This window comes from Scyliorhinus canicula, chromosome 12, assembly GCF_902713615.1.
Source record: "Scyliorhinus canicula chromosome 12, sScyCan1.1, whole genome shotgun sequence".
NCBI lineage: Eukaryota > Metazoa > Chordata > Chondrichthyes > Carcharhiniformes > Scyliorhinidae > Scyliorhinus > Scyliorhinus canicula.
Genome location: NC_052157.1, coordinates 148,394,964 through 148,422,017, shown reverse-complemented (window position 1 = coordinate 148,422,017; position 27,054 = coordinate 148,394,964). Strand labels below are relative to the sequence as shown.

The 27,054-nt window shown below is 48.1% G+C and overlaps 1 protein-coding gene across 1 annotated transcript; it reads right to left on the bottom strand.

Moving 5' to 3' along the window:
- Nucleotides 1–294: 294 nt before the first annotated feature.
- aspa (aspartoacylase) lies at nucleotides 295–27,054 on the bottom strand. Its single transcript, XM_038814462.1, is given in 6 exon segments — nucleotides 295–1,699; nucleotides 1,701–1,838; nucleotides 2,942–3,051; nucleotides 5,117–5,224; nucleotides 13,683–13,776; nucleotides 26,860–27,054. Coding segments are annotated over 6 exon segments (705 nt in total). The 3' UTR covers nucleotides 295–1,639.

The following is a 27,054-nucleotide window of genomic DNA, read 5'->3' as shown; positions in this document are numbered from 1 at the left end:
CCAAAGATCAAAAAGTATTTTCTATCAATTACCTCCTGCTATCTTTAGGGCAAGTAAGCCTTTTATGTTTTACGATGATCTTTGGCGTTTGCACTACTCAGATTTTTGAAAGTATTTATCCATTTGTTTTCAGGTTACTAGGTGCTGTTCCCGCCTCCAGGTCCCGAAGAGAACCAGAACGAGCATTTCCATTTTCTTTTTTTTAAATTTTTTTTTTTTATAAATTTAGATTAGCCAATTATTTTTTTCCAATTAAGGGGCAATTTAGCGTGGCCAATCCACCTACTTTGCACATTTTTTTGGGTTGTGGGGGCGAAACTCACGCAGACACGGGGAGAATGTGCAAACTCCACACGGACAGTGACCCAGAGCCGGGATCGAACCTGGGACCTCAGCGCCGTGAGGCGGTTGTGCTAACCACTAGGCCACCGTGCTGCCCTAGCATTTCCATTTTCAGCTGGGTCTTAGACATCCCCTCAATTGTTTTTCTGTGTTCAATAATCTGCTTAAACACAGCGTCACATCGCATGTAAAATTCCCATATTCCGATTATCATCCGGATATGATCGGCAAGGCCCTGCTCTATACCGAGTGTCAATAAGGAGCTCCTTATTTGTCCTGTTGCTTTACCTGAGATGTCTGTGGGGTGGTGAAACTTTGATATTCATTTCCAACTCTTCTTTTGGAAGGTTGGTACACAGTACAGGTGATAAAAGGCTTCATCCTTTTGTGTGTACGGTAAGCATTGAAGATGACATCGCTTCACACCTCACCGTGCTTTCGTCTCCGGTGGGCACACCAAATGAAAAGGACTGCAGCCGGAACATATCCCTGAGGCTTACCATTAGTTTTACTACTTCACATCACACTGGACAATATCTGAATAGCATCATAAAGGTTGTGCGTTCCTTAGTCTGTCATTACGCGGGTTTTAGATTTTGACAGCACACTTCCTGGTGGCTCCCAGCAAAATGGCCGAACTGGAATATCAAAGAATTCTAATCATTAATAAGTTATTTTCTTTTTTAAAGTATCTTGCATATATGTAACTGCTCATCTCATCACACTGCTGCATTGGAAATCGGAACAAAACTAATCCTGTACTGTTGTAAACTTCAAGTTTAAACTCACTCTTGTGGCACTAATGCAAATTAATCTGCCCGTCACATTTTCACAGTGATTAAAAGGGAAAGTTAATTCTAATTCAATTAAAATGAATACTTGACCAATGCAACGTTTTAGCTAGCACCACATTCTCATGTCGATTACCCTGGGTTTGTTTGTTTTTTTGTCTGTACCCAGGACAGGCAGGAGTAACTGCTCAAAGAACAACCTTTTTTTACATTCCCAGCTGGGAGGACAGATAGAAATTCTTACTGCAGCTAAGTGTTCCCTTTTCATCGGGAGACCTATCTCGCCCTACAGTCTATGCCTTCCATCAGTGGACAGAAGTTAGAACGTGATACTGCCCGTACAAAACAGACTGGTTCCACGGGTAAACTTGTACCTTTTTGATCAAATACAAAGGAGAAAAATTATTAAAAGCAGCAACACTTATCCTCTCATAATGCACAGTGTCGGTGGAAATAGTCTTTGGTCTGACAAACAGCCGTTAGCATATCCTGGAGAATCCTTTGCATTAAGTTTTGCAAACCTTCATACTGTTTGCCTTTAGAGTTACTTTCTGAGTTAACAGAAAAGGCCGACTCTTTCTCATAATAAGCGGCTTCATTCACAAACACGGGATACACGGCACTGCTTCCATTGTAAGGGATGGTCTTCCCATCCAAGGTTAGGAACGAAGGGTCGCCTGGCTTCAATTGTTTCCAGTCATTGTCCTGCAAGACAAAAAAGGCAATGGAGTACTTCAGGAGTAACTGCAGAGGGATTTGTGGCGCATGGAGAATCTTGATTACATCCTGCATGACGATCTTATTTGTGAATTTTATATATTATCAGCACGATGGCACAGTGGTTAGCACTGCTGCCTCACAGCTCCAGGAACCCAGGTTCAATTCCGGCCTCGGGTGACTTTCCGTGCGGAGTCTGCACGTTCTCCCCGTGTCTGCATGGGTTTCCTCCAGGTGCTCCGGTTTTCTCCCACAGTCACGAAGATTTGCAGGTTTAGGGGGAATGGCCATGCTAAATTGCCCCCAAATGTCCTAAAGGTTAGGTGGGGTTACGGGGATAGGGAGGAGGCGTGGGCTTAAGTGGGGTGCTCTTTCCAAGGGCCGGTGCAGACTCGATGGGTGGAATGGCCCCCTTCTGCACTGTAAATTCTATGAAACTAGGTGCTCCCAAGTCAGGCACAGCAAATTAATTGCAGAGTTAAGTCCCTTTGGCTCTCCCCAGCAATAGCCTTCAGTCGCAATTACACAATAGCCATCCTAGTCCATCCTGGTGCACTTCTCAAATTATCGCCAAACGGACAGCAGTTTTTCTGTTGTAGGGCTAGCCCTCCAAACACCCCACCTCACAATAGTCCAACTCTCCTTATAGTGGAGAGAATTAACGCGGAAAATAGTTGAATCACAAGGATTAGGAAGCACCTCCCTTCAATCTCTGCTCTGCACTGAGTTAGTTAATCCAAGCCAGAATGTCAATGGGATTACTATGATGTTAGAAAGAAGAAATATTGACCATGGTTCCTGCTCCATATTACTTTATGGGCAACTTCCATTGGGTGCGTGTGTTGCGTGGAATTTTGGGCAAGGAGAGGATTTTATTCTATTGTGATAGCTCCCACCCCCCCAAAGAAAAAAATAACTTGTTGGCATCGACTCTTCCTCCCACACATGAACAACGGCAATATAAGCACCGAATCAGTGGGTAACTGGAACCCGTAGCACCAAACCCCAGCCTTCCCGCAAGGAAAACAAGAAGCATGGTGAACATTTACAAAGACAAACCGTACTTGCTGTATCCAAAAGACATTATTTACCTGCAGCTGAGGGTGAATGACAGCAATGATCTGTCCTTCTGAATCCCTGGGGTAATCGACTTTCTCAAAAGCTCTGTAAACATCAAGGGTGCATGGGGGGAATTCCTTGCCTAGATGTAAATAAATACTATGTGAGTGAACTCTCAAATCTCCCAAGCCATTAAGAGCTACAATGGTGATGTATATGGTTCTGTCAGGTCGACCAAGGTCAGCCAGTGTTATCACTATCATTCACCAATGAACTTCATTAAAATGGAACTGGACACATACCTGGTTAAAAGTAGAATCATTAAAAATAAAAATAGAACTAGGCCAATAACTGGTTAAAAATAGAAACAGCAAATAGGGAACATGGACAATCAAATTTTCTATGGGATATTGCGAGGTCCACTTCATCTACCGTGGGCAGCACGGTAGCACAGTGGTTAGCAATGTTGTTTCCCAGTGCCAGGATCCCAGGTTCAATTCCCACGTGGGTCACTGTCTGTGCGGAGTCTGCGCGTTCTCCCCGTGTCTGCGTGGATTTCCTCCGGGTGCTCCGGTTTCCTCCCACAAGTCCTGAAAGACGTGCTGTTAGGTAATTTGGACATTCTGAATTCTCCCTCTGTGTACCCGAACAGGCGCCGGAATGTGGCGACTAGGGGCTTTTCACAGTAATTTCATTGCAGTGTTAATGTAAGCCTACTTGTGACAATAAAGATTATTATCTAGGTTATGCAAAATGGGTGATTTTCATGTCCATTGACAGGTGGTGCAGGGCAGGGTGCAACAGGGTCAAGTTCACTATCATCCATTTTGTGCTACCGTGGAATGCAAACTCTACCCTGGCAAATGTTATACGAGTTTAAAAATATATACTCTATTGTTAAACTCATACATTGGGTCACTTCAATCCAAACGTTTTATTTTCCAGGAAGTTTAAAGGGCTGCATTTTTCAGATAATAGCATATAGAGTCTTTTATCCTGTTATTTTCCTTTTATTTGCCTTTTCTCGCCTTCATTTTAGACATCCTATTTTGTTTCCCATGTGTCAGTGCAGAGCGATAACCTGTACCCATGCCATGCTTAAATTCTCTGCTTTAAACTGTAGTATTTAAACTGCGCATTTTACATCCTCGGAACACCCCAAAGAACTTCATTACCTCAAAGTGAAGAAATCTCTCCTCATCTCAGTCCTTGATGGCTAAACCCCTACCCTGAGATTATTCGATACTCTCTAGTCAGGAGAAACAAACTCAGTGTCCACACTGCTAAGTCCCCTGAGAATTCTATACGTTCCAGTGAAATTGCCTCTTGTTCTTCTACTCAAGAGAGCATAGACCCATTCCACTCAATCTCTCCTCATGGACCAACTCTTGGAATCAATCTTCATTGCAGCCCCTCTAAAGAAAGCATATACTTCCATTGATCAGGAGACCAAAACTGTACACACTACCTACCCACAGCAAAACTTCCTTACTCTTGTACTTCAACCCTCCTGCAATAGAGCCCAACATATATTTGCCTTACAGCTGGCTGTACCTGTATGTTAGCTTGGTGTGTACAAGGACACCCAATTCCCCCGAAACATTAACATTCAATAATTTGGACCATTAAAAATAAAACCCGTTTTTCGATTCTACCTTTGAAAGTATTTGCCATTGTTTCATCAGCAAACCTGGCTATCGTGCCCTCAGCCCCTTCATCTAACACATTAATATAGATTGTAAAGATTATGGATTCCCCAAGCACTGATCCATAACATTCATAACAACCTGCCAAATCTGAAAATGACACATTTATTCCTGCTCTCTATTTTATGTCCTTTAACCTGTCCTTGTTCCATACAAATATATTACTCCCAATCCCATGACCCTTGGTGGCCTTGTGTTCCTTTCAAACAAATATTTTCAGCACAATAATGATCAGTCTGCTCCTCTTTTGAAGGACAAAGTCAGTGCTGGTATTGGAAAGGGCAAAGTGCCAACTTTTGTCAAAGCGAGCTTGCTGTTCCAGGATTACGTCACGATAAAAATATACAATCACTAGAGCAAAGAGAAAGATTTTTTGCACCCGGAGTAATTAACATTTTAAAAGAGGGAATTATCCTGATGGACAACAAACAGTGTCATAGATGCTCGAGTTACACACATGCACACATTACCGCGCACACACGCATGCTCAGCACGTCCCACCTTCGTTGTAGAAATGTGTAAAGTCCAAGGCACTGTTAACGAGCTTCCGCATATTTGCTAAAATATTTGCCCTGACGACCCCTTGAGGTTGAGGGCCTATTTCAAGACCTGTAGGAGGCGACAAAACAAAGTAGATTAAGTGAGGGTGATTAGATGCCAGGCACATTTTGGAATTTTGAGATATGTAACATTTCCAAAGACTGAAGGCAGGATTTCCCGATGGCTTTCAGACTGCTTCCGGAAAAGAGGAAGCGGGAAATGTAACATGCAACCCACCCCCCTCGCACTTCCAAGATTTTTTGCAGGAAGCGACAGCATACAGTAGATAGTCCCACCCACGTTTGGTGGGCAAAAGCAAACGGTAGGTTAAAGATGGGAAAACATCATCTTCTGCAACGCTGGCATTGGGCTATGTTTTCTTGTGTCAATCAATCAGCATCTTCAGCCAATGTTTACACTACATCCCATGCCTGCCCGAGCTGCAGTACAAAACTACCTGGAGCTTGTGGCAACAGCTAAATGATCCTGACCCCAGAGGATTAACTGAGATCAGAGCGTGGGAGAAGAGGACAGTGCAGAGCTTTTTCCTTTAAATGCCCTAATAACAGTGTCTGCATCTTTTAATTTTTGAGACTCCAGGACAATGCTCGGAACATAGGACACAGCAGCAGGAGTAGGCTCTTCATCCCATTAGGAGTCTGCTCTGCCATTCGATTAGATTATGACTGTTCTGGTAGGGGCGGGATTCTCCCCTACTCGGCGGGCGAGGGGTCCCGGCCCGACGCCGGAGTGGCGCCAACCATTCCGGCGGTCGGGCCTCCCCAAATTCTCCGCACCTTTGGGGGCTAGGCCCACGCCGGAGCGGTTGGCACCACGCCGACTGGCGCCAAAACCGGCACCAGCGGCCTTTGACGGCCGGCGCTGGGGCTGGCCGAAAGGCCGTCGCCGGTTCGCGCATGCACCGGTGGTGATGTCAGCAGCAGCTGCCGCTGACGTCACCACCGGCGCATGCGCGCTGGGGGATTCTCTTCCGCCTCCGCCATGGTGGAGGCTGTGGCAGCGGCGGAAGAGAAAGAGTGCCCCCACAGCACTGGCCCACCCGCCGATCGGTGGGCCCCGATCGCAGGCCTGGCCACCGTGGGGGCACCACCCCGGGGTCCGATCGGCCCGCGCCCCCCGAGGGCCCGCTCGCGCCGCCAATCCCGCCGGCGTGGTTCAAACCTCGGCGGCGGGAGAGGCCTCCCAGCGGCGGGACTTTGGCCCATCACGGGCTGGAGAATCGCCGCAGGGGGCTCGCCGCTCGACATGGCGCGATTTCCGCCACCGCCAATTCCCGGGTGGCGGAGAATTTCTGCCACAGCGGGAGCGGGATTTTCGGCGGCCCAGGGCGATTCTCCGACCCTACTGGGGGTCGGAGAATTTCACCCCAGGTTTGAATTCCTTCCAGAAAACGAAAACAGTTATCTCTTTTAAGTTATCAAGTAATTTGGAAATAGCTTTTAAAACGAAGATAGAGAGACAGAGCAAGATACTTCTCTTTCTGCGTACAGCAGCCAAATGTGGAAACAAAAGCAAAATCTCAGAGCCACAAACCAAAGCAAAAGTAAAACCAACTCCCAGAGCCACAGCCCAGCTCCACCCACACAATTACATCACTGAAGCCATGTGATAAGACAAAAACATTTCTTAAAGGGACACTCACATGACAACGTGGAGGACTGGGCCCAATATGCCGAGCGAATGTGGGATTTGTCCCAGGCAAAAAGTATCGTTGGAGAGGACCAACGGAATGTAATTCTCATGACCGCCTGCAGGGGCTCCCAACCTTTGGCATAATCAAGAGCCTCACTTACCTGGCAGCTCTGGGCTCAAAGTCCTTCGATGAACTCGTGGGGTTGGTGGTGAATCGTTACAACCCAAAACCGTCACTAATATTGCAACGGTATTAGCCGATTCGTTGAAGGGGTAGAAGATGTGTGTGAATGTTGCGGGGGTGGGGGGGGGTGGCGCAAACCACATTCATTTGTTTTGGTCCTGTCCAAAGCTGGAGGATTACTGGAAGGAGGTTTTTACGATAATCTCTAAAGTGGTGCACGTGAAACTAAAAGCTGGGCCCCCGGGAGGCCATATTCGGGGTGTCGGACCAGCCAGGGCTGGAAACGGGTGCGGAGGCAGATGTTGTAGCCTTCGCCTCGTTGGTCGCCCGAAGGCGGATCCTGTTGGGATGGAGAGCAACCTCTCCACCCTGTGCCCTGGCGTGGCGGGAGGGGGGGTCGGGACTTCAACACAGTCCTGGATCCGGCACTGGACCGGTCTAAGTCTAGGTCGGGAAAGAGGCTGGCGGCGGCCAAGGCCCTGAGGGAGTTCATGGATCAGATGGGGAGTGTGGACCCATAGAGATTCGCACAGCCAAGGGTGAAGGAGTTCTCTTTTTTCTCCCACATTCACAAAGTCTACTCTCGGATTGACTTTCTTGTGTTGAGCAGGGCATTAATCCCAAGGGTGGAGGGAGTAGAGTATTCGGCCATTGCGGTCTTGGACCATGCCCCACAATGGGTGGACCTGCGACTAGGGGCGGAGGGAGGGCAGCGCCCCCTCTGGAGACTGGATGTGGGACTGCTAGCGGATGAAGAGGTGTGTGGGCGGATAAGGAGGAGCATTCAAAACTATGTGACAACAAACGATGTAGGGGAGGTAACAGCAACAACGGTCTGGGAGGCTATGAAGCAATTATTAGAGGGGAATTAATCTCTATTAGGTCCCATAGAGAGAAGAGGGAGAGGGCGGAGGGGGAGAGGCTGGTGGGAGAGATACTCACACATCAAAGTACACGGAGACTCCCCGAGGAGGGGCTGCTAAAGGAGCGCCGGAGACTGCAGAAGGAGTTTGATCAGCTGACCACTGGGAAGGCGGAGGCACAGCTGAGGAAGGTGAAAGGGGCAGTCTACGGAGTATGGGGAGAAAGCAAGTAGGATGCTGGCGCAGCAACTTCGCAGGAGAGAGGCGGCCAGGGAGATCGGGGGATTGAGGGGTAAGACGGTCCTGGGCCCAGAGAGGATCAATGAAGTCTTCAAGGGGTTTTATTGTAAACTGTACGAGTCAGAGCCCCCGGTGGGAGGGGAAGGGATGAAGCAATTTATGGACCAATTGAGGTTCCCAAGGGTGGACGAGGATCTGGTGGAGGGATTGGGGGCCCCGATTGAGTTGGAGGAGATAGTTAAGGGCCTGGATAGTATGCAGTCGGGCAAGGCCCCGGGTCCGGACGGCTTCTCTGTAGAATTCTACAAGAAATTCTCGGAGCTGCTGAGCCCACTCCTGCTAAGAACCTTCAACGAGGCTAAGGAGAGGAACCCCCCCCCCCCCCCCCCCGGACGATATCGCAGGCTTCGATCTCGCTCATCCTGAAGAGGGAGAAGGATCCGCTTCAATGTGGGTCCTACAGGCCGATATCGCTCCTGAACGTGGATGCCAAACTGCTGGCTAAAATTCTGGCTACCAGAATGGAGGACTGTGTCCCGGGGGTGATTGATGAGGATCAGACTGGTTTCGTCAAGGGCAGGCAATTGAACACAAATGTGAGGAGGCTCCTAAACATTATCATGATGCCCTCAGAAGGAGGGGACGCAGAAGTAGTGGCTGCAACGGATGCAGAGAAAGCCTTTGACCGGGTGGAGTGGGAGTACCTGTGGAAAGCGTTAGGTAGGTTTGATTTGGTGAGGGATTCATAGGGTGGGTCAAGCTACTGTATCAGGCCCCCGTAGCAAGTGTATCCACAAACCGGCTGAGGTTGGAGTATTTTAGGCTGCACCGAGGGACAAGGCAGGGGTGCCCCCTATCCCCGCTACTATCTGCCCTGGCAATTGAGCCGTTAGCCATAGCGCTGAGGACTTGGAGGGGGCTGGTCCCGGGGGGGGGGGGGGTCCGAATTTCTGTAGCTACTACTGAGCGGCTAATGTAGCCATGATTAGGAAATGGGTAATGGAGGAGGGGTCAGCGTCATGCAAAGGCACCAGCCTAGGGCCAATAGTAACAGCACCGCTGCCATTCTCGCCGGCGCGATACACCACAAGCCCAGTGGTGACGGCGGCAGAGGGTCTGGGGTCAGTGGAGGAGGCAGAGGAAGGGCCTCAGTTTGGACCCCGATACGGAACAACCATAGATTTGTTCCGGGCAAGATAGACGGAGGGTTTCAAAGCTGGCACAGGGCAGGCATTAGAAGGATGGGGGACCTGTTCATAGATGGGACTTTTCCTATCTTGAAGGCGCTGGAGGAGAAATTCAGCCTGCCCCCTGGAAAACGCCTTCAGATACCTCCAAGTCCTCGACTTTCTCAAAAAACAGGTGGGGACATTTCCGTTGCTACCCCCTCGTAGGATACAGGACAGGGTTGTGCCTGGCATCTGGGTAGGAGAGGGGAAGGTGTCGGAGATCTACCGAGAACTGCAGGAGGTGGAGGAAGCCCCAGTGGAGGATCTGAAGGGCAAGTGGGAGGAGGAGCAGGGTGGGGAGCTGGATGAGGGCCTGTGGGCTGATGCCCTGGGCAGGGTTAATTCCTCCTCATCAAGCGCCAGGCTCAGCTTAATTCAGTTTAAGGTTGTACATCGGGTACACATGACGCCGCCGAGAATGAGCAAGTTCTTTGGGATGGAGGACAGTTGTGCCAGATGTTCAGGAAGTCCAGCGAACCATGTCCATACGTTCTGGGCATGCCCGGCGCTTAAAGAATTCTGGCAGGGCTTTGCGAAGGCTATGTTCAGAATCTTGGACACGCAGGTGAAGCAGAATCCAGAAATAGCGATCTTTGGGGAGTCGGAGGATCCAGGAGTGCAGGAAGCGAAAGCGGCTGAGGTTTTGGCCTTTGCCTCCCTGGTAGCCTGGAGACGGACCTTGTTAATGTGGAGGGACACAAAGCCCCAGAGTGTGGAGACCTGGGTTAGTGACATGGCTGGGTTTCTCAGTCTGGAGCGAATAAAGTTTGCCTTGAGAGGGTCCTTGCTGGGGTCCTCCCGGTGGCGGCAAACGTTCCTCGACTTTCTAGGAGAACGTTAAAGTGTCAGCAGCAGCAATCCGGGGGAGGGGGCTTAGGTGGGGAACTGTTCATTTAATGTATATTCTCTTTTTGTATAATGATAACAGCCACCTAGTTTTGTTAATTTTTTTCCGTTTACTTTTCTGTTATTGGTTATGTAAAAATTCGGTTTGAAAAAAGCTTTAATAAAAACAATTTTTTTTTTTAAAAAGCAAGACTGGTCCCCTATGCCTTACGCACAAAAGGTAAAAACCGAATTGCGACGCTTGGAAAGATTGGGCATCATTCGGCTGGTCAGGTTTGCAGAGTGGGCTGCGCTGGCTGTCCCAGTGTTGAAATCGGACAAGTCCATCCGCCTCTGCAGCAATTATAAATTAACAGGCCCTCCCGCCTGGATTGGTATCCCATGCTGCATGTCGAAGACATGTACGTGAAGCTAACTGAGGACCACGCGTTCACGAAGCTGGACATGAGCCACACGGACCTTCAACTAGAGCTAGACGCAGCATCAGGGAAGAACGTGACAATCAATACCTACAGAGGTATACGAATATACTCGGCTCCCCTGCGGGATTTCATCCGCGTGTGCGGTCTTTCAAAGAGTAATGGAAGGCATCTTTGGAACTGCCCAAAGTAGCGGTGTACCTAGACGATGTGCTCATTTTGGGAGCCACCGAGAAGCGGCACATGGACAACTTGGATGAGATCCTCAGGCAGTTCTCCAAAGTGGGCATCCGGCTGAAGGAATGCATGTGTGTTTCAGGCGAAGGTGGTCACGTACCCGAGATACTGCGTGGATAAGGATGGCTCGCTCCCAGCTGAGGAAAAGGTCCAGGCCATAAAAGGAGCCACGACACCAGGAAACCAGACTGAACGGAGGTTGTTTTTGGGGCTTGTGAACTACTAGCGAAAATTTATGCCAACACTGGCACCCCTACATGTGTTGCTAAAAGATTGGCTAACAAAGAACCAAAAATAGGCATGTGGAGTTCCACAAGGGGAAGCATTTGCCAGGGTAAAGAGGCAGCTGCAGTATTCCCAGCTGTTGACATATTACAAACCTTCTAGGCCGCTCATCCTCACATGTGACACCTCCCGTATGACATTAGAGCAGTGGTGTCCCATTGGTGGGACGATGGCATGGAACGTCCAATAGCATATGCATCCAGGGCCCTGGCTGATGCAGAGCGCCACCACACTCAAATAGAGAAAGGATTAGCCATGATATACACAGTGACAATATTCCATCAGTCTGTCTATGTGGGATATTTTTATCATCACCGACCTCAAGTCCCTACTGGACCTCTTCAAAGAGGATAAGGGGATTCCTCCATAGCCTCAGCCGGATCCAACGCTGGGCGTCGTTATTAACGGTTTACGAATATACGTCTGAGCATTGCCTAGGTGTACAGTCAGTAAACTCAAGATTTCCTCAGTAGACTCCTGTGAGCAACCCCCCCTCTCCACCCAAGTTGTAGCAACGCTGAACTTCATGGACATCCTGCCCGTGACAGCTGGGCAGATCTGTATGTGGATGCCGAATACCACATTGGCGAAACTACGTTACATCGTCCTGCAGGGTGGGTTACAAGGAAGGTCCCCCAGGAGAGCTACAGCCCTACCTCACAAAGGAGCTCAGTATGGAGGATGGTGTCCTCCTATCAGTAGCTCGCGTGATCATCCTGCGGCCCGGTTGGCATACGATCCTGCAGGACCTGCATAGTGGACACCCTGGGACTTCGAAGATGAAGATGCTCATGGAGATGCTTCTGATAAAGGGGTAAAGTGTTAAAAGCTTGCCGAACTCAGCCATAATTTCCATTCAAAATCTAATAATGAGGAGTTTTAGCAAAGATCAATAGAATGAGTCTTGTGTACATTCGCACAAAATACATTCACACTAGAAAAAGGAGGTGGGGTGGGAGTGGATAGCATACTGGCTACATAAACTCTCTCATGTTAGAAACTGCTTGAGTCATTTCCATAATGTGCACGCAGAGAGGCCTGGATGAAAGCGTTAGCTGATAGTAATTGTATATTATTGAAAGATGCCCCACGCCAGTTATTACACAAGATATTTTCAGTGCAGCCCAACTCATTTGACCCAATGTCGACATCATGTTTCTCACCCATAAAGAGTAATCCTGTCCGTTTTAATTGTTGGGGAAGTCTCAAGAGTCTGCGGCACACTGTCCTTCAGAACAGATGTTGCTCTTCCCGCACCTCAGAACAGATGTGCATGCTACTAAATCTCTTTTCCCCATTAAAATCAGTTGGTACAAGTCAGTTCCCCACCCTTCCTCTTGTCGTATAGATATAGAAGTAGGTTCTTGACTGATTAGCTGCCCCATTCATCTCATGTTTAATCTTTTGTAAGGCAACTGGTTTATGTCAGAAGGCACAGTTTGACTTTAAACAGATGCAGCCACCGCACGACTATACGGCAAATTTCCCGCCAGGAAAGCACCCTGTAGGTAAGCATCAACCATTAAAACAGATGCAATCACTCTTCCCTGGCTCCTGCAAACTGGAATTGGATTGAAACCTTGGAATATATAGAGAATAAATCCTAGTCCGTGTGTGTTCATCGTTTACCTTCGGGACACACTATTTGTTATTGGTGTCTGATTCTGGGGAGGGAGAGAAAAACACAGGTGACGTCAGGGTAGTTCAGAGGAGGCCGGTTGCATTGAAAGAGCTTTGTGTAGTTGGCAAGCATCGTGAGCCTTGCAGGGCAGCTTTCAGTGATAGTCAATTACTGTCAGTCAGAAATGTTACTTTTCTGTTTTCTCTGCATGTACTATTTGATAAAGGATAGCGATGAACGCTCTTTTACTCAGCAAGGCTTCTGGAGGCCAATAGTCTGAGCCCATATCATTATTGGGCAGCCTCAGCAGACAGAAAGTAATCTTCCATCACATAGCACTTCCAATAGGCCGTTCAGCCCACCTGGTCTATGCCAATTTCTATGCTTCACATGAAGCGTCTCCCATCTTACTTCATCAAACCATCATTCCTTCCTTTCTCCCCAACGTGCTTGGAGAGCTTCGAATTTAAATACATCTATCCTATTTGCCTCCACCTCTGTTGGATTTACTGATGACTAGCTTGCACTGCGACCTAAACACGCCGGCAAAGCCGGGATTCTGAGATTGGGGCACCCTTTTTAAAGGCGGCACTGCCAGAGCGCCAGGAGGAAATGCCCAGCCTTTTCCCTCAACCCCCGGGGACCTCCAGGTACCTCACCATGACTGGTTTCCATTTTTGAAAACCAGTTACACTAGCGTGGTGTAACGCTGCTGGGTGGGGGGGGGGGGGAAAGAGGAGAGAAAGAGATGTGTCGTGGGCGTAAAGCCGTTTAATTACATTAAAATGTATTCAAATTCATGGAAATCAGGCTCACGCCCTCGCGGAGCACAAATCTGATCTTGCGAGATTTGGCGGCCATAATAGGATTCACGCATGCGGCGAGCGGGGCTGCTGGATCTAGCCGATTATCGTTCTTACTGAGTTATTCTTCCCAAGTTTGATGCTTACCTACAGAGTGCTTTGCGACAGTTCGTATTGCACCATATTGAACTGCAGGGTTTTCGAGTAGCAGCACTTGACAATTATCGTGTATCAAAGTATTCTGGAAAGGAAAAGGTGACAGAAGTTATCCATATTGTTTCAATGAATCAATTTGTATTTTAAATTTGCCCGAGACCTTTATGGAGAAAATATACAATATCAAGAAAAGAGTTTTGTTGCTCTAATGAAGTACCGTGTTCCTATTTTTAAAGTATTTTTTCTTAATGTGCTGTCCTCCAACTCATAAGAACATAAGAACTAGGAGCAGAAGTAGGCCATCTGGCCCCTCGAGTCTGCTCCGCCATTCAATGAGACCATGGCTGATCTTTTGTGGACTCAGCTCCACTTTCCGGCCCGAACACCATAACCCTTGATCCCTTTATTCTTCAAAAAACTATCTATCTTTACCTTAAAAACATGTAATGAAGGAGCCTCAACTGCTTCACTGGGCAAGGAATTCCATAGATTCACAACCCTTTGGGTGAAGAAGTTCCTCCTAAACTCAGTCCTAAATCTACTTCCCTTATTTTGAGGCTATGCCCCCTAGTTCTGCTTTCACCCACCAGTGGAAACAACCTGCCCGCATCTATCCTATCTAGTCCCTTCATAATTTTATATGTTTCTATAAGATCCTCTCTCATCCTTCTAAATTCGAACAAGTACAGTCCCAGTCTACTCAACCTCTCCTTGTAATCCAATCCCTTCAGCTCTGGGATTAACCTAGTGAATCTCCTCTGCACACCCTCCAGTGCCAGTACGTCCTTTCTCAAGTAAGGAGACCAAAACTGAACACAATACTCCAGGTGTGGCCTCACTAACACCTTATACAATTGCAGCATAACCTCCCTAGTCTTAAACTCCATCCCTCTAGCAATGAAGGACAAAATTCCATTTGCCTTCTTAATCACCTATTGCACCTATAAACCAACTTTTTGCGACTCATGCACTAGCACACCCAGGTCTCTCTGCACAGCAGCATGTTTTAATATTTTATCATTTAAATAATAATCCCTTTTGCTGTTATTCCTACCAAAATGGATAACCGCACATTTGTCAACATTGTATTCCATCTGCCAGACCCTAGCTCAGTCACTTAACCTATCCAAATCCCTCTGCAGACTTCCAGTATCCTCTGCACTTTTCGCTTTACCACTCATCTTCGTGTCGTCTGCAAACTTGGACACATTGCCCTTGGTCCCCAACTCCAAATCATCTATGTAAATTGTGACCAATTGTGGGCCCAACACTGATCCCTGAGGGACACCACTAGCTACTGATTGCCAACCAGAGAAACACTCATTGCTTTCTATTAATTAACCCTATCCATGCTACTACTTTACCCTTAATGTCATGCATCTTTATCTTATGCAGCAACCTTTTGTGTGGCATCTTGTCAAAGGCTTTCTGGAAATCCGGATATACCACATCCATTGGTTCCCCGTTATCTACTGCACTGGTAATGTCCTCAAAAAATTCCACTAAATTAGTTAGGCACAACCTGCCCTTTATGATCCCATGCTGCGTCTGCCCAATGGGACAATTTCTATCCAGATCCCTTGCCATTTCTTCCTTGATGATCGATTCCAGCATCTTCCCTACTACCGAAGTTAAGCTCACTGGCCTATAATTACCCGCTCTCTGCCTTCCTCCTTTTTTAAATAGTGGTGTCACGTTTGCTAATTTCCAATCCGCCGGGACCACCCCAGAGTCTAGTGAATTTTGGTAAATTATCACTAGTGCATTTGCAATTTCCCTAGCCATCTCTTTTAGCACTCTGGGATGCATTCCATCAGGGCCAGGAGACTTGTCTACCTTTAGCCCCATTAGCTTGCCCATCACTACCTCCTTAGTGATAACAATCCTCTCAAGATCCTCACCTGTCATAGCCTCATTTCTATCAGTCACTGGCATGTTATTTGGGTCTTCCATTGTGAAGACCGACCCAAAAAAACCTGTTCAGTTCCTCAGCCATTTCCTCATCTCCCATTATTAAAACTCCCTTCTCATCCTCTAAAGGACCAATATTTACCTTAGCCACTCAGTGAAGAAATTATTGCCTTGTAATAACAGCAACTTGAATTTTATAGTGTAACTATAGTAAAGAAAGAGCTGAGCAGCATTAGTATAATCAGATAAACATTACACCGAGCCAGAGGAGAAGATGTTCAGGCAGGAACAAAAATCTTCTTCAGGTGTAGGTATTAAGGGGCAGCTTATAGGATGAGATGTAGAGAGGCTGGAAGGTTCAGGGAGAGAATTCTCTGGAGCCAGAGGCCTAGATGATTGAAGCAAAAGTGGCCAATAGTGGGATGAAGGGGGCAGCACGGTGATGCAGTGGGTTAGCCCTGCTGCCTCACGGCGCCGAGGTCCCAGGTTCGATCCCAGCTCTGGGTCATTGTCGAGTGTGGAGTTTGCGCGCTGTAATGACTTAGGCCAGGCCTTTGAGATTGGCCAATTAGAATACGAGTTCCCTGATTAGTGGCCCAATCAGGGAACCCCTTTCTGTGTATATAACAGGGAGTGTCAGATCCTCTGCACTCCCGGTGTGGACAGCAGACCGAATGGCCATGGTTGTTCAGCTGTTGGATTTGTAAATAAAAAGGAATTCTGGTGACGGGACTTCTGCCTTAGTGGACTTACGACACTCATTCTCCCCGTGGCTGCGTGGGTTTCGCCCCCACAACCCAAAGATGTGCAGGCTAGGTGAATTGGCCACGCTAAATTGCCCCTTAATTGGAAAAAATTAATTGGGTACTCCAAATTTTTTTTTTCTAAAATAGTGGGGTGAAGGAATGGAGGAGTACACAAGTGGTCAGAGTTGCAGGAATGCCAAATTTCCCGGACAGTTAATTTTAGTGCCGGAGGAGGTTTCAGAGCGAGGGAGGAGAAAGGCAATGAGGGATTTGAATATGAGTGTCAAATCCATGGTAAGTAGGACACATAGACAACGGCAGAAATTAACAAACAAGGTTTATTCCAATACTCCTCCACTCCCCGAAAGGTCTCCTTGCCCGACCTGCACCCAGGCCAGGGTTTTTATAGAGCTGAGGCCATGTCCCGATTACAAAATGGACACTTTGCAAAGAATGCAGGGAAAATGGACAATGCTGAGAAAGCAAGCAGGTGCAAGGTTTGTCTGTTGATTGGAGCCGTAGCTCTCAGACAAGACCGATACTGCAAAGCCATTACCATACTATACTAATGAGCCATCTCTGGGGACAAAAGAGTAACATTTCAGTAACTGATACTAAGTCAGACACCGCAGCGCCAGAGGAGACTAGAACCAAGCAGGCCAACGGCCACCTAGGGCCCACTCAGCAATCAGGGCACCCACCCCTTTATTGGTTGAGATCGGTACCGATGATCAAGATGCGGTCCAATTAATTGGGGCCAAGTTTAAGGCCCACCCAAAAGTGCACGAAGCCCCTTTGGGTATAAGAAGGATCCCCCCCCCCCCCAAAGAGAGAATCGCTCTCTTGGCCTTGGCTCTCAGCGAGGAGAGACCTGCCGAGCAGCTGCACCAGAACAAGTGAGTCCAAAGTCAACGCACGCTACGAGACAGACGCTCCTAGCTACTATTCCGTACCAGCTCGACCCCAGCAGCCTCAGAACCGGACAACAGCCATTGCTCCTCTGAGTGGGCACCCGAAGCTAAATATAGGCTTTTAGTAGTAGTGATAGTTTAGTTGGTAGAGTTTGTGCATGAGTACATTTGACTGTGAGTGTAAATAAATGAGCATTGATTTCGAACTTACTAACTGGTGTATCGAGTATTTGATCAGTATTCAGTTTTGAACCCTGTGGCAGTATCGAAAGATACCTGGCGACTCTTGAGCAGCCATAATTAGAATGAAATTAATGAAATGAAAATCGCTTATTGTCACAAGTAGGCTTCAAATGAAGTTACTGTGAAAAACCCCTAGTCGCCACATTCCGGCGCCTGTTCGGGGAGGCTGTTACGGGAATCGAACCGTGCTGCTGGCCTGCCTGGGTCTGCTTTCAAAGCCAGCGATTTAGTCCTGTGCTAAACAGCCCCTGAACAAAGCCAATTAAAGAGAGAACACAACGAGTAACATTTACTGGCAACTCCAGTGGGATTCGATTTAGAAGTGGCCTAACCACTCCGGGAGAACCTAAATTTGAATTGAGAATCCAATTAGAAACAGAAAAACCACAAGCGTAAGAACAATACTGATCAAGCCTCCGAGATTCGGAAGTGTGTTAATGCATGCGTACTAAACAGGGATATAACGGTAAACCCGAGAGATTTTGTTGTGTAAATGTGTCGGGAGTTTTGTAGGCCGGAAAATAGCGTAAGCCGTACCCGTGTTTACATCACCACTTTATCACTCCCCTGTTCCAAATTCAGTAGGGAACCTAGATAGAGATGATGGCAATGAAGTCAATGGAACGCCTTATGAACCCCCAGGAATTCAAGGTCGCAGTGACCAGTAGAGTAGGACAGTGTCCCGTATGGGAAGATGAGATCAGAAAATATCTCAAGGGAAAGAATGGCCCCTTTGGAGTGAATTCTGCACCAATGACGAAACAGGTCCCGGGAGTATAGGACATACTTGGTGGGAGAACCTGTCCCCTAAAAGATCCACAAGAAGATCTTAGGGAAAGCTCGCAAACCGATGACAATCGTGTCCTGTCTGGCACAATTGCAAGGCACCGAGGAGGTCGTTAGGACGCTCCGTAGAGAGACAGAAATAGTGAGGTAGATGTGAGCGAATTTGAGAAGGAAAATAAGGATTTAAGAGAGAAGTTAGCAGTGAGGGACAGAGAGGTGGATGATGCCAAAAGGGCACACCAGTCTTGTCTCGCGCATTTGAGTAGTTTCCAAACCCAGTATGATAAGGCCTACCAGGACACGCAACTTGCGGTCTTGGTGAGACAAGAAGCCGAGCAACAGATAGAGAAATTGCAGAAACAGTGCAATGATTTGAAAGCAGCCCTACGAGAACTCCACACTTCCACAACGGAACAAAGGCAGAGCTCTGTAGACCACGCAAAGTGGCAGAAGCAAATTGCAATCTCTGCTTTCCGTTCAGAATGGGTTTCAAAGTACATTTGGACCACAGTTAGATTAAGAAAACTGCCCCGATTGGCAGGAATTGAATGAAACTGCCCATAGATACGTGCATGGGACACGTACGCAGGAAAAACCCCAGAGAAAGGAGAGCACCCCAACCCCCGACTGAACAGGCAGAACATACCCCCTTGAACCCTGTAACCACACACCGCAGGGCCACAGCAGAAGGAGACGCAGATTTCCTTTATACCACCCCGTAACCCAATTACGGGACCCGTGTGGAAAAATTACACCATTCCTTCCCACATCAGACCCTCACCAGTTTTTCACTAAAGTTAAACAGCAAGCCACCAAGTATGGCCTGGACGAGAAAGAGCAGGTAAAGCTCACAGTTTTATGCCTTGACCCTTCAGTCGTGGCAGCCCTTCCCTGACCCACAGAGTGTAGGAGGAGGCACCCTCAAAGAAATGCACACAGCGATCCTTGATGCGATCGGCCATAACAGAGGAGACCCGGTAGAAGGCCTAAACAAGTGTAGGCAAAAGAAAACAGAGCACCCCACAGCGTTTGCTGGAGACTTGTGGATTCACTTCACAGCAGTTTTCGGAGAGGTAGCCCGCGCCCATTTGTCCACAGATAATATGGCCAAATGGACTCGAATCCTGGTCTCTCATGCGACAGAGGCAGGACGGAGAGCTCGCGCAAATTGTGACCCCTCAGACGAGGCCCACAATGAAAAATGGGTTTTGTAAAGGTTTTCCCGTGCTTGGGAGCAATCAGTCCAAGGCAAAGCCGCATTTATAAAACCTGAGGAAGACCAGGGCAGACACGAATCCAGTTAGAGCGCACCAGAACCCCGCATGGGTGAATGAGGGCAGGAACAGCCTACCCCAGCCCAAATCCCAAGAATGCTACAATTGTGGTCAGCTAGGACACTTTGCACGAGAGTGCAATGCGCCACAAAAGCAGCAGATAGTCCAACAGACAGGCACCCTAAATAGGAATAGGGTAAAGCCGATCCATAGCGTTAGCACCCGTTCAGACAATGGAGACATGAACGGCACTGATTGACGGTGTTCGGGCTCCGCAACTTGGGTCTGCGACACCCTTTGGGACAGGTCCGGTAGATCGGTCGTAGCAGGGCAAAGTCCGGGGACACCCCATAGAATTTCTTTGGGACACAGGAGGGTCCCACACCACACTCAATTCCTCCACGATGTTTCAACGAGACACGTGGCCCACAACAGACACCATTACACTCAGCGGCTTTACAGGTCATTTGCAACAGGGACACATCACAGCCCCTGGAGCGATACAAATAGGTAACATTACAACTAAGCATCCCGTGGCTTTGGTTGATCTGCCCCAGACAGCTGAACATATCCTAGGGATCGATTTTATGAGCTCCCACAACCTTTCTTTTGATCCAGTAAACAAGTGTGTTTGGAAAATGGCAAAGGCAGCACGAGCCCCCGCCACGCTCACAGTAGGAGAGTATGAGAATAGGATTAGCTCAGTAGGAGACTTCTGGTTCGACCCTCGAGCCATTAGTCCAGACAAAAACAGGTTAGGGCAGTCCTGCAGGAACACAAAGCAGCATTTGCACAGCACAAGCACGACTGTGGCAAATTGGCTGGCTTTGTGCATATAACAGGTCCCGACCCCAGACCCCAGAAGCAGTACGGATTTCCCCAGGAAGCAGAGGGAGAAATCTCAAAGGTAATAGAGAGTTTACTTGACCAAGGCGTACTGAGGTCAGTAGCCTCCACAAACAACGCACCCATTTGGCCCGTCAGGAAACCAGATGGATCATGACGACTGACTACTGATTACCAGGAACTGAACAAAGTAACCCCAGCAGCAGCCCCCACCGTAGCCACGAGTCCTGAGACCATGCTCAAACAGGGACTCCAGTCCAAATAAATGTTAGGTTTTGGACATTAGCAACGGCTTTTGGTCCATTCCATTGGATAAAGCGTGCCAGTACAAATGCGCCTTTACATTCCAGGAACAATATACGTGGACGTGCCTTCCACAAGGCTTCCACAACTCCCCCTCCATTTTCCACTGACAGCTGGCAAATGGATTAGCAAAATTTTCCCGCCCTGATTGTTTGGTCCAGTATTTAGGCGACTTGCTACCACAGACAGACACAAAGGGAGAGCACATTTCACTTCTCACTGAACTCCTAGGACTCCTAAAAGAAAACGGATGTAAAGTCAACCCCAAGAAGGCCCTGATTTTGAAAGAACAAGTGAATTACTTGGGTACAGTAATCACTCATGGTAAACGAGAGATCGAGCAAAAGAGAATTGACTCGATCGTCAAATTGCCCCTTCCCCACAATGTCTCTGCCCCCAGGTAATTTCTGGTTGGCTACTGCCGAAACCATATTGAGGGTTTCACCATTAAAGCAGCGCCCCTATCCGAACTTCTCAAGAAGCAGGCACCTTGAGAATGGCTTTCCACAGCATACGGATGCCATGGATGCTTTAAAAAGAGCACTCAGCACAGCCCCCGCACTACAGGTCCCAGATCCACTTTCCCCGTTCGCTATCGAAGTAGCAAGCACCGACTGAACCCATTCGGTCGTGCTCCTCCAGGAACGCCATGACCAATTCCGCCCGTAGCATACGCCTCACACGTTTTAGATCCTGTTGAGCAAGGATTTTCTGCCTGTGAAAGGCACCTGCTCGCAGTTTTTTGGGCAGTACAGTACTTCGCCTACATTACAGGACTCAACCCCATCACCATTCTCATGGAACACACTCCAACACAGCTATTGTTAGATTGCCGACTTAAAGATGACACAGTCAGCCAAATCCGCGCAGCCCGTTGGACCCTTCTTTTACAGGGACGGGACATTACAGTGAAAAGAACCAAGACCCACACCTTCCTTGCCGATAATTTGCAGTATGCAGTCACCCCTGATGAGTGCGAGATCATCACCACAAAACACAACACAGGCCCATTTATACCTACGACACCTCCAGGAAAGCAGGTAGTACACCCCAGAGAACCCACCCCAGACACGTGCGCACCCCTGAAAATTTATGTGGATGGCTCCTCCACAGTTTTAAATGGAAAGAGAATCACCGGCTGCGGCATTTATGTAGAGGACGTGCAGGGACGCGCCCTTGATGAGATTTCACTAAAGTTGCCAGGACACTTAAGCGATTGCTGCCTGCGAGCCTATATTGTAGACCACCCCGACTCGTTCCCGACCCCAGCAGACATCTATTCGGACAGCTTGTATGTCTGTAATAGTTTAACAGAATTCCTACCCCTGTGGGAAACTAGAGGGTTTGTTTCCGCAGACGGAAAACCCCTACCCTCAGCCCCATTACTCCGACATATCTTAGAGACAGCGAAAGATAGAAACTATGGTATCATTAAGGTTTTCAGTCATCACCGTTCTTCCCCCCCCCCCCGGTAACGTTAAAGCAGACGCCTTAGCGAAGGCAGGTTCCAGGCATGGTTATTTTTGGAACCCCCCCGAAAGCACCCCAGTACACGCAGCTCACAGGCCAACATTCAGGATCTAGCGAAAGCACATAAGGGGAATGAGAAATTCAGGGAAGTTTTAAAGGGAACCTTCCCAGCCCAGTATGATAAGTTTAAAAATGCAATAACCACAAATGGCGGTGTGATTCTGAAAGATGGCATTTATGTAGTTCCCAGCCAGGACAGGAACCAGATCATTTGTCAGTTCCATGACAATCATGGACACCAAGGCATTGAACCCACCTTAGCCCACCTCAGGCCGCTCTGTTGGTGGCCTGATTTAAAAGCCGATGTCACCCACTATATTGAGAATTGCTTGATCTGTGCCCAGAACAATTCGGACAGATATGCAAAAAGCTCAACTTCGTCATACCCGCCCCGTTAATGGCCTCTGGACGAATCTGCAGATAGATTACATAGGACCCCTAGCCCCTTGTAGAAATGGTTCTAAGTATGTGTTGGTGGTCATCGACACCTTCACAAAATGAGTGGAAGCTTATCCATGAAGAACAAATACGGCGAAAACTACAGCAAAAATCCTAACACACCACATCTTCACAAGATGCGGACTCCCCCGCAGTATAGAGTCCGATCAAGGCTCCCATTTTACAGGACGCATAATGAAAAACGTCCTCACAATTTTCGGCATTAGACAAAAGTTTCACATCGCATACCACCCCCAGTCAAGTGGTATTGTAGAGAGGATGAACAGGACATTAAAAGCCACCCTCAGGAAAATGGTGCAGCAGAATAACAGCACCTGGGATTCAGTTCTCCCATCTGTGTTAATGTTTTTAAGGAACACGGTATCCACGTCCACAGGATACCCCCCCCACACTCTCATGACCGGACGCCCCATGAAAGGGACAGAGTATTTATTAGGACTGGATTTGGCCAGCCCCGCAGTCACAGCCCTCACACATGAAAACGCCGTACAGCAGCTAATTGACAATATAAAGGCAGCCCAACTTGCAGCAGCTGTGACACTTGGGACACGGAGGAAACAGAGCAAGGCTTGATTCGACAAAACAGTACACGCCACTGAGTTTGCAGTAGGGCAGCAAGTGATGCCGAGACAATTCGTTCAGGCTCATCCGGAATGATGAGATGGACCCCAATTCGCCCCACGCAGTTTTCGCAAAACTACTCCAGTCAAGAGTATGGCAGTGGGGAGATGATGATGACATAGAGTCTGACTCCCACCAAATGAACCCCTTTGCGACTCTGTTCGCTATTGAGCAATGAGGTGTCCAGATGAATGGTAAAAAGGAACCGATGGAGAGATACGGTGTCCTTTCTGATGGAACCTGCACCATCTTGTTGTATGTTTGTTTGTTAGTGTTGATGTTAAGTGTTGGTTTTAAATTTGCACGTTTTTCACGGCCCCACACGACCACTCCTTTAACATCCCCTGGCAGTTAATGGAACAAGTTTGTCCACAGACAACCGTTGGGACTAGTTTGTCCACAGAAACCCGTTTTAGAGGTACAAGTTTGCCCACAGACAACAGTTCATAAACTGCTCTTTTGCTTCGAGAGAGATGCATAACTGCGACCCCCCACGACGAACACATTCTTACCCATTCTTGCCGGTTGCTCAGGCAGTGGAGAAACGGCACTGGTCCCTGCCCTGCCTGAGGACCCCCCCCCTCTGGTCAGCTATGCTCGGGTAGAGCACAAACGGCACTGATCACCGTCCTACCCAGGGATTCCATCCATTTCTTACCCGCTGCGGCCCATACGTACCCCATCCGGAACTTTTGGTTCAAAACTCTTTGTTTGTTTTACGGCGACCCTTAGGTTGCTCTCCATATGCTATTCACATCCTCAAACACTGGGATGGTAAATCGCACAGGCTGCGAGACAGCTCGCACTGTGTCAGTATTTTTCTCGGATGTCTTGTCCAGATATTCAGTTTTTTTTTAAATGAGGGAGTCACATGGTGACCAATTATAAAGGGTAATTGGCAAAGGACAGACAGCCATACGAGATCTTAAGCAAGATAGTAACAGATATTATGCTTGTGTTCACAGAACTCCGGAAACTCAGGAACCTAGAGGAATGGAAAGAAGAAGACCGACAACAAGAAAGATGAAGACGACCTCCATCTTCTTCACCTGGATCTTAGCGGGATCCCTTCAATTGCGCGCGGACGCTACCCCTTGACCCCTACCACACAAGCCGTCAATGATTCCCACCCCTGCAATACACAGAACTCCGAGCTAGTTAGCCCCGCGACAGTTGACAATACCCCGACCTGGTGGGATAAGCTTATCACCTGGTATTCACTATCATATGTAGTAGAAGCCCTCTTAGTACTGGCGATACTTTGCAGTGTTGTGCAGACAGTTAGAATCAGGAAATGGCGAAGGAGAGCCCACCGCTCCCGAACCCCGGTATACACGTTTAAGTCCCCTATCTTCAGACTTCACCAGACCCCCGAACCCCTTGACATGAATTAAAGTGCATCCGTTTCTCTTTGTGTGTGTTTTGTTTGTTCAATAAAGAAATGTAATAAACTCTGTACTTGACTGCCAAGCCAGAGAAATCTGTGTGCTGCTATTTGTACAGTTTAAGATGTTATAGAGTATTTTTGGATTGTTTGAGTGAGGATAGTTTATTGAGGATAGTTAGAGGTTCCAGCTTCTTATTTTGCAATGCATGCCTGAATGTTATAGCACCCCGCAGAGTTTTATAATAATGTATGTATTTAAAATGATTTTAGGTAAAATTGTGTTTCATAGGATAGAGCAGCGAAGAGCCTGCTTATGGGTGCCCCGCTTGGTCCAAGAACGAAGACGATGCGGTAATGTGATCCTTCTCGCTTCGCGTTGAGGATCACAAGGAGGGAGTGTAGCCATCTGGGATGGCCACGGCCCGATTACAAAATGGACACTTTGCAAAGAATGCAGGGAAAATGGACAATGCTGAGAAAGCAAGCAGGTGCAAGGTTTATCTGTTGTTTGGAGCCGTAGCTCCCAGACAAGACCGATACTGCAAAGCCATTACCATACCATACTAATGAGCCATCTCCGGGGACATTTCAGTAACTGATACTAAGGCAGACACCGCAGCGCCAGAGGAGACTAGAACCAAGCAGGCCAACGGCCACCTAGGATACGCCCAGCAATCAGGGCACCCACCCCTTTATTGCTCGAGATCGGTACCGATGATCAAGATGCGGTCCAATTAATTGGGGCCAAATTTAAGGCCCGCCCAAAAGTGCACGAAGCCCCTTTGGGTATAAGAAGGATCCCCCCCAAGAGAGAATCGCTCTCTTGGCCTTGGCTCTCAGCGAGGAGAGGCCTGCCTAGCAGCTGCACCAGAACAAGTAAGTCCAAAGTCAACGCACGCTACGAGACTGATGCTCCTAGCTACTATTCCGTACCAGCTCGACCCCAGCAGCCTCAGAACCGGACAACGGCCATTGTTCCTCTGACTGAGTGGGCACCCGAAGCTAAGTATAGGCTTTAGTAGTAGTGATAGTTTAGTTGGTAGAGTTTTGTGCATGAGTATATTAGACGGTGTGTGTGTGTGTAAATAAATGAGCATTGATTTTGAACTTACTAACTGGTGAATCGAGTTTTGATCAGTATTGGGGTTTGAACCCTGTGGCGGTATCGAAAGATACCTGGTGACACTTGAGCAAACGTAATTAGAATTAAGGAAGGCAACCATATTAACCACCATAAACAGAGCCAATTAAAGAGAGAACACAATGAGCAGCAAGGGGAAACCCCACCCTCTAAAATGCAAAGTTCATATTCTAGGGAGGTCATGGGAAACTTTATGGTCCTGTTCCCGGAACCGCCATTGGGGTCCCTACTCCCCCTCCCTCCCCACCCCCAAAATCCTGTGGTAGCACGGTTGAGGCATCAGGTATGCATGGGCTACAGCCCCTTTTACGGTGCCCAAGCGATCTTGCAACAGCGATGGAAACCTTGTCAGAATCCTTCAGGGCCGTGTAGGTTCATGCAGCATATCCGCTGCCAATCTAACCATAAGTGGCATAACCAGTCACACCCCAACAAGTTCGGACCGTTCCCATGGATCACCACCAGAGGAAGGTTTGCAGATTGTTGACCATACTCGACCGGAATTGCCAGTGGTTCCCCTGTCTAAATGGCTAGCCTCGCGTTGGTATCCAGCAGTCCATGTAGACTGGGTGTCCATTAATTCGCATTAACTGCTGCCAGGTGCTGTCGTCATCTTCAAACATAGTAAGCACATAGTGGGGTGGGGGGGGGGGGGGGGGGGGCCAGTCCCACCTGGTGGGCTGATAGATCCTCATGGGACTTCCTATTCCCGGTTTCTGCGGCCCCCACTGGCCATATTCCAGTTCCTCCTGGGGCGGGAGAGAAAATCCGGCAGTCCATGCGTGGAGTTTGCACATTCTCCCCATGTTTGCGTGGGTCTCACCCCCACAACCCAAAGATGTACAGGGTAGGTGGATGGGCCACGCCAAGTTGCCCTTTAATTAGAATTAAAAATTTTATGCTGAAATGTTATTTAAAAAAAGAGAAAATAAAGTGGAAATCGGCAATTCTAATTGACAAAAAGGAAGTATGCACAGGACAATCAGGGCTGTCCCATCGAGAGCACCTACCTTAATATAATTAATCATCTGGATGGTAAAATCATCCTTGGACGTTTTCATAATCAGACAGTTTCCCATGTTGGAGGTAGTGTTGTGAAGATCGATAGCAAGATCATAGGCATTTTCGCTGTCTTTTGGTCCAAACAAACGGTTTATCTCCTGGGCTCTTTTAACTTCATAAGGCAGCGAATCATTTGGCAGCAT